The sequence below is a fragment of the Bos taurus genome, chromosome 11 (assembly GCF_002263795.3).
Source record: "Bos taurus isolate L1 Dominette 01449 registration number 42190680 breed Hereford chromosome 11, ARS-UCD2.0, whole genome shotgun sequence".
Classification (NCBI taxonomy): Eukaryota; Metazoa; Chordata; class Mammalia; order Artiodactyla; family Bovidae; genus Bos; species Bos taurus.
In genome coordinates this window covers 4,307,795-4,318,302 of record NC_037338.1, presented here as the reverse complement: position 1 = coordinate 4,318,302, position 10,508 = coordinate 4,307,795, and the positions used below count along the sequence as shown (strand labels likewise).

At 44.1% G+C, this 10,508-nt stretch overlaps 1 protein-coding gene across 2 annotated transcripts; it reads right to left on the bottom strand.

Moving 5' to 3' along the window:
- Window positions 1-4,162: 4,162 nt before the first annotated feature.
- LIPT1 (lipoyltransferase 1) lies at window positions 4,163-7,061 on the bottom strand. 2 transcript variants are annotated; one of them, XM_059891026.1, is made up of 2 exons: window positions 6,836-6,949; window positions 4,163-5,363 (listed from the first exon to the last, which is right to left on the bottom strand). In XM_059891026.1, the coding sequence occupies exon 2, from the start codon at window positions 5,360-5,362 to the stop codon at window positions 4,241-4,243; it is 1,122 nt and encodes a 373-aa protein (XP_059747009.1). In that variant the 5' UTR covers window position 5,363; window positions 6,836-6,949; the 3' UTR covers window positions 4,163-4,240. The 2 variants fall into 2 exon arrangements, with proteins under 2 accessions (XP_059747009.1, NP_777220.1); NM_174795.2 differs by lacking the exon at window positions 6,836-6,949 and adding an exon at window positions 6,974-7,061 and having other exon boundaries at window positions 4,175-5,363.
- Between the last annotated feature and the right edge of the window lie 3,447 nt (window positions 7,062-10,508).

Genomic DNA, 10,508 nt, shown 5'->3' with positions numbered 1-10,508 from the left:
CTGTGGCTCAGATCATGAACTCCTTATTGCCAAATTCAGAACTTAAATTGAAGAAAGTGGAGAAAACCACTAGACCATTCAGGTATGACCTAAATCAAATCCCTTATGATTATACAGTGGAAGTGACAAATAGATTTAAGGGACTAGATCTGATAGAGTGCCTGATGAACTATGGACGGAGGTTTGTGACATTGTAGAGGAGACAGGGATCAAGACCATCCCCAGGAAAAAAATGCAAAAAAGCAAAATGGCTGTCTGAGGAGACCTTACAAATAGCTGTGAAAAGAAGAGAAGCAAAAAGCAAAGGAGAAAAGGAAAGATATACCTGTTTGAATGCAGAGTTGCAAAGAATAGCAAGGAGAGGTAGGAAAGCCTTTCCCAGCAATCAATGCAAAGAAACAGAGGAAAACAATAGAATGGGAAAGACTAGAGGTCTCTTCAAGAAACTTAGATCCCAAGGGAACATTTCATGCAAAGATGGGCTCAATAAAGGACAGAAATGGTATGGACCTAACAGAAGCAGAAAATATTAAGAAGAGGTGGCAAGAATACACAGAACTATACAAAAAAGACTTCACAACCTAGTTAATCACGATGGTGTGATCACGGACCTAGAGCCAGACATCCTGGAATGTGAAGTCAAATGGGCCTTAGAAAGCATCACTACAAACAAAGCTAGTGGAGGTGATGGAATTCCAGTTGAGCTATTTCAAATCCTAAAAGATGATGCTGTGAAAGTGCTGCACTCAATATGCCAGCAAATTTGGAAAACTCAGCAGTGGCCACAGGACTGGAAAAGGTCAGTTTTTATTCCAACCCCAAAGAAAGGCAATGCCAAAGAATGCTCAAACTACCGCACAATTGCACTCATCTCGCATGCTAGTAAAGTAATGCTCAAAATTCTCCAAGCCAGGTTTCAGCAATACGTGAGCCGTGAACTTCCAGATGTTCAAGCTGGTTTTAGAAAAGGCAGAGGAACCAGAGATCAAATTGCCAACATCCTCTGGATCATTGAAAAAGCAAGAGAGTTCCAGAAAAACATCTATTTCTGTTTTACTGACTATGCCAAAGCCTTTGACTGTGTGGATCACAATAAACTATGGAAAATTCTTCAAGAGATGGGAATACCAGACCACCTAACCTGCCTCTTGAGAAACCTGCATGCAGGTCAGGAAGCAACAGTTAGAACTGGACATGGAACAACAGACTGGTTCCAAATAGGAAAAGGAGTACGTCAAGGCTGTATATTGTCATCCTGCTTATTTAACTTATCTGCAGCGTACATTATGAGAAACGCTGGGCTGGAGGAAGCACAAGTTGGAATCAAGATTGCCAGGAGAAATATCAATAACCTCAGATATGCAGATGACACCACCCTTATGGCAGAAAGTGAGAACTAAAGAGCCTCTTGATGAAAGTAAAAGAGGAATGTGAAAAAGTCAGCTTAAAGCTCAACATTCAGAAAACTAAGATCATGGCATCTGGTCCATAACTACATGGGAAATAGAAGGGGAAACAGTGGAAACAGTGAGAGACTTTATTTGGGCTCCAAAATCACTGCAGATGGTGACTGTAGCCATGAAATTAAAGGACGCTTACTCCTTGGAAGGAAGGTTATGACCAACCTAGATAGCATATTCAAAAGCAGAGACATTACTTTGCCAACAAAGGTCCGTCTAGTCAAGGCTATGGTTTTTCCAGTAGTCATGTGTGGATGTGAGAGTTGGACTGTGAAGAAAGGTGAGCGCCAAAGAACTGATGCTTTTGAACTGTGGTGTTGGGAGAAGACTTTTGAGAGTCCCTTGGACTGCAAGGAGGTCCAACCAGTCCATCCTAAATCAGTCCTGGGTGTTCTTTGGAAGGTCTGATGTTGAAGTGAAACTCCCAATACTTTAGCCACCTGATGTGAAGAGCTGACTCATTTGAAAAGACCCTGATGCTGGGAAAGGTTGAGGGCAGGAGGAGAAGGGGAAAACAGAGCATGAGATGGATGCCATCACCAACTCAATGGACATGAGTTTGGGTGGGCTTCAGGAGTTGGTGTTGGACAGGGAGGCCTGGTGTGCTGCAGTTCATAGGGTTGCAGAAAGTCGGAGACGACTGAGCGACTGAACTGAACTGAACTGAACTGAAGGTCAGTGACCGTGTCTCTGTTACCAGGAACATCCAACAACTAGCAAAGTAGGCACAGAGTAGGCACTCGATAAACAGGAACTACTGTAGAAATTAGTATGTGAGTGAACTATAGAGACATTAAATTGTTGGCAGGAGTGCTACTCTTTGAAGCAGTTTGGCAACCATGGAATGGAAAGAAACAGTAAACCCTTGAGCAGCAGTCTTTGAGACGGGGGAGACATTCGCATGTCCATTCACTAAGGCTGCTGTTGCTGCTAAGTCGCTTCAGTTGTGTCTGACTCTGTGCGACCCCACAGACGGCAGCCCGCCAGGCTCCCCTGTACCTGGGATTCTCCAGGCAAGAACAGGGGAGTGGGTTGCCATTTCCTTCTCCAATGCATGAAACTGAAAAGTGCACTGTCGTGTCCGACTCTTAGTGATCCCATGGACTGCAGCCTACCAGGCTCCTCCGCCCATGGGATTTCCCAGGCAAGAGTACTAATGATTCAGTAAAAGTTGAGATAGACTTATGCAAGATAAAGGAGATAAATAATTGATAGTACAAAACATAAACAGACTTCCCTGGTGGTCCAGTGGTAGAAAATCTGCCTTGAAATACAGGGGACGTGGGTTTAATTCCTGGTCGGGGAAGTAAGAGCTCACGTGCATGGAGCAACTAAGCCCCAGAGCCGCAACTAGAGAATCTGTGCACTGCAACAAAAGATCTCAGTGATGCAACTAACACCATACGCAGCTTAAATATTTAAAAAAAAAAAAGCTGGAGAAGAAAAATCCACAGTACAATTAGGGGGCTCAGCTTTAAGGAAGAGGACGTATTTCTTTCTCTGGGATTGAATGAAATGAGAAAAGTTGAAGTAGAAAACATAAGCAGCTGAAGGAACTCAATTCTGAAAGACTGCTGCTCAAGGGTTTACTGGTGAATGAGAGGCAGTCAACAGAAGTGAGTTGAATCTGATGCCTACAGAACAAAAACAAGTGAAAAACTATAAATATGAAATTGGGCGAATCTGTGTGTGAGCATGCACGTGTGTGAGCTCAGTTGTGTCTGACTCTTTGCAACTCCACGGACTGTAGCCTGCTAAGCTCCTCTGTCCATGGAACTTTCCAAACAAGAATACTGGAGCAGGTTGCCATTTCCTACTCCAGGGGATGGTCTCCACCCAGGGGTCAAACTGATGTCTCTTTCATCTCCTGCATTGTAGGCAGATTCCTTACCACTAGCGCCGCCTGAGAAGACACTACTCTGCATGATTATGTGAATTTTCTTCTAGCATCGCCCACCATCTAGTTATATGAGTGGAAAATCAATTGTTGAAAAAAAGAGTGGCTATGATAGGTCAAGAGAAATGTGAGAATGCTAGTAAGAAATGGAGATGAAGCAAGAGACTAGAGAAAAGTTATTGGCTTAGAAAAGTGCAGTAAGCTTGATTTAGTGGGAGAGAATGAAAGGATAGGGAAATGTAATTAAAAGGGAGAAATTTATAGTTTATAGTATAGTATACTATATAGTATAGTATATAGTATCAAGAAGGCAGGGTTATATTCCCTAGTGGTAAGAAAAAGAACTGTGAGGTCAGAGTGTTCAATATGGTATCCAACCCCAAGATGGTAACAAAAGAAAAGAGCTGAAATACAAATGCAGTCAAGTATAGGTTTGGCCAAAAAGTTTGTTTCGGTTTTTGCATTAACATCTTATGGAAAAAAAACAAAAAAAACATCTTATGGAAAATCCTGAATGAACCCTTTAGCCAGCCCAGTATTAAAACCAATGAAGACAGACAGGGATTTCCCTAGTGGTCCAGTGGTTAAGAGTTCAACTGTCAATGCAGGGGACACAGGTTTGATCCTTGGTCCAGGAAGATTTCACATGCCCCAGGGTAACTAGGCCTGTGTGCTGTAACTACTGAGCCTGTGCTTTACAGCCTTCGAGTCACAACTACTGATGCCTTCGAGGCTAGAGCCTGAGCTCTGCAACAATGAGAAGCCCACACATTGCAACTAGAGAAAGCCCATTCACAGCCAAGAATAAAGTTTTTTAAAAAATGCACTGTAAACATTTTAATTTTCTCATCAAAACTGTCAACATTAAGAAATTTACTTGGAATCACATTATTCCCTTAATTTTTTCACACAGAATATTCCATTTACTGTGTAGCTCATCATCCCCTGGATATGTTCTATGTAATATACTTGTTAGCACTGTCGTTTCAATTGGGGAAAATTTACTACCAATAAGACTTGAATTTAACTGGTCACATATTTCCAGCGGCAACCAATGATCAGGTGCTTCAATATTACAGACTTCAATTCTCCCATTCTTGACATCTATGAATACTTTAATTTCCACGTGTGACTGTTCATGTAACACAGTGAAGGAAGTATCTACACTGAACTTCGGAGTTTTGCCATATATCCATTCCCAGGTCTGTAGTTCTATGGCTTTGCTGTTTATTCCAGGAAACACTGTCTCATCTGTTGGGTTTATTAGGTGAATGTGATTATCGATTTGATGAGAAGTAGCATACTCTGTGGCAACAGCATTTATCACTACTTCACAGGTCAGAGTGGGATCTTTTTCCATAAGGTTTTTCACTAAGGCAGGTGTGCTGGCAGTGGCATTGCTCCTGATCCCTTGGTAAGGGCTCTTCAGCAAAGATGATAAGAAGGTCCCGTCAGTACCACATAGCAAAGTGCAGTGGTGATAAGCTGCATTGCGGCCAATCTTGGAAGCTGTTCCTGAGATTTTAAACTGTCCGTCAAGTAAAAGGTCAAATCTTTTAGTAGCCTGCACGTCCAGGTGTGGGTGGACAGCCTTCAAGGCTCTCACAACTAATTTTAGATTCTCCATCCTATCATACTTTTTCTTGGTTGTAAAAAAAGTCAAGTTGATGTTACCCATATCATGGTAGACTGTCCCTCCTCCACTTCTCCTCCGAGCCAGTTTCACACCTTCTTCTCTCATCAGATTCAGGTTACATTCCTGCCAAGGGTTCTGATGCCGACCAATTACCACAGTGGGAGAATTCCTCCACAAGAAAAGGACTGGCTTGCCTTCTAAATTCATATGGTCGTGGATCCAGTCTTCTACAGCCAGATTGTGGTAAACGTCATTGGAAATTGACTGTAAAATGAGTCCACTTTTAACTGTGTTTTTAAAGCCAGCTGCTGGGACCTTGAGATTACAAAGTAACTGGAAGCAATTCTTCATGGAAAATGGGATTAGCATGCTGTCAAAAATGGAAGATAAATTAATGATCGAGAAAAAGAAAATTAAATTCTATTTTGTAGCTATCACTTCTTGGTTATTTGATCCAAACTTATCTAAGTATCCAGTCTGGTTGCTTTTCTTGCCTTTTGGCTTTACCATTAGTCTTTAATAAAACTTCTCCAACAGAGTACTCAAAGGAAATAAATCATACAAACCTCAAATTGTTTTAGCTGAAGTGGAATAAGGGCAGAGATTATTCAAATAATAAAGCTGAAAATAATTATTAATATACCTCAAAGCCAAAAAATTATTTTGAATTCACAGGTAATACACATTCATTGAGAAAAATGAGAAAATACAGACAGGCAAGGAAAAAAAAAACCCGTAATACCACCACTGGGAAGTAATTACAACTAACATGTTGGTGTGTACCCATTTTTTTCTGTGCATGTGTAAATCCACATATACTTCCCCACCAGAAGTGTAACCAAACTTTATTTAATTCAATGTTAAACCAATTTTTACATCAGTCTTAACGTGTAATATTTCATTGTCAGATAACACCACCTTTTCCTCAACCAATCTCTTAGTTTGTAAGTTTAGGTTGTTTCTAGTCCTTCTGTGTTATCAACAATGAACATCAGTGTATAAAGATTTATGTCCTTATAATACTTGAAATGTAATTTCTATTTGACTGTGAGATACATGATTTACTGTCAGCCTGTTTTATTTTGATCAATATTAAATTAGGATGGATCCTCCTGAGGTCAGGGGAGAGGTCAGAGTAGCAAGGTTATATAGAAAGGTTAGGAACAATTTTATTATGTTTCAACACTTCACACATTATTTGTTAGCAGTGCTGATGAAAAGAGTGAAAATACTAGCTATAATAATGAAGTATTCTGACTAGCTATGATTGTAAAGAAACCATTTAATTCCATTTCTTAGAATGGTCATAATTTTCTTCTAGGTTAAAGGCCTGGGATGGACTGGGGTAGTAAAATCCATAACTAGGCCAAATTATTTTGTAGTTATGTCCTGGAGGAATAATTTCTATGGTAGAGTCTTCATATTTTCATCACTCTTGCTATACCTTGATACTACAGAAAGCGGAACCAGTTTACACTCTATCTAGAAAGATTAGGAGAGGTTTAACAGAGAAAGGGATAACTAAACTGAGTCTCCACATCTGATGCTTTTTACCACGTTGATGGGAGTAGCATATTCCAGGCAAACAGAGAGTCCTCTAACGGTAAGAGGGCCTTAGGGACTCTCTCCCCATGGAGTTCCACTACCAGTCTTCCAGCTCCACTGAAATCTGTGGCTGTGCTGACACGATCCCATCTCTTAGCACTTAACTTATCCAGAGTCTCAGGACGGCCGTGTGCCTGTCTGATTTCGGCTTTTTGGCTCTCGAAGGGCGCGCCTAGGGCTGGAACCCAACATGCCTAACTTGGGACCCTCCCGTGTTGAGCATAAACCGGTCCTAACCGTGGAGCCAGGTCCTCCCAAACTCTAAGCGGACACCACGGGGCCTGCAGCGCCCCGGGATCGGGGGTGCCCGACCGCTGCCAGTGCCCGGGGCCCACGCTGCCAGCCTGCACCCGCCACGCCTCCGGCTTCACACACCTGCTGCTTCCGGTCGCGCTCACGGCGCTCGCAGGCCCGTGTGCGAGTTACGCTTGCTACCCCAAGCCCAGCCGGCTGCGCATGCGGCCGCTCTGCCAGCCGCCCAGGCCATCGTGAGGCGGAGCACCGGAAGCGCCGGAAGGGGCGTGGCTGAGGGTTTCCGGTTGCGGGGACAGCGTCCTGCGGTGCCCCCTCCTTGGCGCCACGCCCCATCGGAAACAGGGACGCCACTCCCTTTCAAATAATAGCAGTAATTATAGTAGTATCGAAAGTCTTAGAGCCCCAGGCCAGATGGAGGTTCCCCGCGACACAGCCCAGAGCCGGCCCGGGGGGTGGAGGAGGTGTCAGCAGGGCGCAGGTAGGCGCGGAGCCGAGTCAGGCTGGAGGGGGCCCGCCAGGTACCCAGAGTAGTCCCCAGAGTAGTCGGGTCGCATGCTCTTCACTGAACATTTATCCATTGTGCTGAGCTTTGCGCGTCTCATAGTCCAAAGGGCAGGCAAGCAACTCCAGTTGGAAGGGGACGAAACTAAAATCCGTTTTAAAAGACAAATGGCATTTAAAGGAATAAACGCTGGTATTCCCAATACAGAGATGGTAACAGGTAGGAAGGAGAGAGCCGGAAAACTAGCACACCGAGGGTCATGAACGTCCCCACTCAGGGTATCCCTCAATGCAGTTGGCAAGAACATCCTTGTGGGGCTTAGCCAGGTGGGAAATTCCCCCAGCAGGCAAAGTTCTAGGTAACTATCAGATCAGATCAGTCGTTAAACTGCCTCAAACGCCAGTGGCTTAACGCAACGATTTATTATTTCTATCATGCGAAGAGTTGACTCATTGGAAAAGACTCTGATGCTGGGAGGGATTGGGGGCAGGAGAAGGGGACGACAGAGGATGAGATGGCTGGATGGCATCACCGACTCGATGGACATGAGTTTGAGTAAACTCCGGGAGTTGGTGGTGGGCAGGGAGGCCTGGCGTGCTGCGATTCATGGGGTCGCAAAGAGTCGGACACGACTGAGCATCTGAACTGAACATTTATATGGGCAAGGCTTGCTTGGGTGGCTTCAATGAGCATTCAGCACAGGTTGGCTGAGCCGAGGGCTCCACACCCTTATTCACACGTCTTAGTCACATCCCTGGCAGCTGGTGCTCACTGGCTGCTGGTGCACTTCCATTCAGGCACAGCCTTCGATGTAGCATGTCGGCCACATTCTCTGTTGGCCAAAGCACCAGCAGAGACAACCCAGAGTTAAGAGGTGGAGTAATGGACCCCTCCTCTTGATGAGAGGAGCCCAAAGAATTTGTCGTCCTTTTTCAGTCTTGGACAGAAATCAGTCTCTCCTTTGAATAGAAACCATTGAGACTTGAATTTTGAAGTGAGAATCATCCAGAGTTCACAGTTAGGTGGTGCGGATACCCCGACCAGGGCTCCATTTAAAGCTACAATAAAGACACAATGGCTGCTCATTTATGTTGCCCTTTTGATTTAAGAAAGGCAATGCCAAAGAATGCTCAAACTACTGCACAATTGTACTCATCTCACATGCTAGTAAAGTAATGCTCAAAATTCTCCAAGCCAGGCTTCAGCAATATGTGAACCGTGAACTTCCTGATGTTCAAGCTGGTTTTAGAAAAGGCAGAGGAACCAGAGATCAAATTGCCAACATCTGCTAGATCATGGAAAAAGCAAGAGAGTTCCAGAAAGGCATCTATTTCTGCTTTATTGACTATGCCAAAGCCTTTGACTGTGTGGATCACAGTAAACTGTGGAAAATTCTGAAAGAGATGGGAATACCAGACCACCTGATCTGCCTCTTGAGAAATTTGTATGCAGGTCAGGAAGCAACAGTTAGAACTGGACATGGAACAACAGACTGGTTCCAAATAGGAAAAGGAGTTCGTCAAGGCTGTATATCGTCACCCTGTTTATTTAACTTATATGCAGAGTACATCATGAGAAACGCTGGACTGGAAGAAACACAAGCTGGATCAAGATTGCCGGGAGAAATATCAATAACCTCAGATATGCAGATGACACCACCCTTATGGCAGAAAGTGAAGAGGAACTGAAAAGCCTCTTGATGAAAGTGAAAGAAGAGAGTGAAAAAGTTGGCTTAAAGCTCAACATTCAAAAAACAAAGATCATGGCATCTGGTCCCATCACTTCATGGGAAATAGATGGGGAAACAGTGGAAACAGTGTCAGACTTTATTTTTGGGGGCTCCAAAATCACTGCAGATGGTGATTGCAGCCATGAAATTAAAAGACGCTTACTCCTCGGAAGGAAAGTTATGACCAACCTAGATAGCATATTCAAAAGCAGAGACATTACTTTGCCAACAAACGTTCGTCTAGTCAAGGCTATGGTTTTTCCTGTGGTCATGTATGGATGTGAGAGTTGGACTGTGAAGAAGGCTGAGCACCGAAGAATTGATGCTTTTGAACTGTGGGGTTGGGGAAGACTCTTGAGAGTCCCTTGGACTGCAAGGAGATCCAACCAGTCCATTCTGAAGGAGACCAGCCCTGGGATTTCTTTGGAAGGAATGATGCTAAAGCTGAAACTCCAGTACTTTGGCCACCTCATGCGAAGAGTTGACTCATTGGAAAAGACTCTGATGCTGGGAGGGATTGGGGGCAAGAGGAGAAGGGGATGACAGAGGATGAGATGGCTGAATGGCATCACTGACTCGATGGACGTGAGTCCCGGGTGAACTCCGGGAGTTGATGATGGACAGGGAGGCCTGGCGTGCTGCGATTCATGGGGTGGCAAAGAGTCGGACACGACTGAGCGACTGTTCTGATCTGATCTGATCTTTGATTTAAGTCACTCTGAGTAAGTCTTTCTTGGATTATGCAGGTGGGAATGGATTCTGTGCAAAGTTAGTCCCAGTGGAAGTTTTCCTAGTTATCATTAAAGATAGCCACACAATTGTGTTGCCCTTTGCTTCTATTGTTGTAGTTTAGTTGCTAAGTCATGTCCAACTCTTTGGGACCTTATAGACTATCCCACCAGGCTTCTCTGTCCCTGGGATTTCCCAGGCAAGAATACTGGAGTAGGTTACCACTTCCTTCTCTAGGGGATCTTCTCAACCCATGGTCTTCTCACTTCATGTTGCTAGATCCAGTGAACTTTCAGTCTGCATTTACCCTTTCAGTTGACTGCCCCCACCTTAAAGATTGGTGGGCAGTCTTGACATTATCCTGTCTTGGTTTTCCACCAGCCTGTCAATTCTTCCATCCCCTCTGCGAGCTCCCTCAGCACTGGCCAGCTTCTGAATGTTGTAGTTGCTTTATCTCACACTCTACATTCACCCTAAGCAACCTCATTAATTCCCATAACTTTAGACACCACTCTGTATACAACTTTCAAATTGGTATTTTTCATTCCATACACATAGAACTGCCTGCCTTGGAAATTGGTATGTCCAAAAGCCGTGCTCCCCAGCTCACTCTTTCTCCTAGAGAACCTTCATGCATCTAGCCTTTTTTTTTTTTTTAAACTAGAAACCCTTTCTTTCCCCCACTTTCAGACCAT

What these genes read in the sequence shown, in the direction of transcription:
- LIPT1 (NM_174795.2), bottom strand. Translation starts at nt 5,362, where the DNA reads ATGCTAATCCCATTTTCCATGAAGAATTGCTTCCAGTTACTTTGTAAT.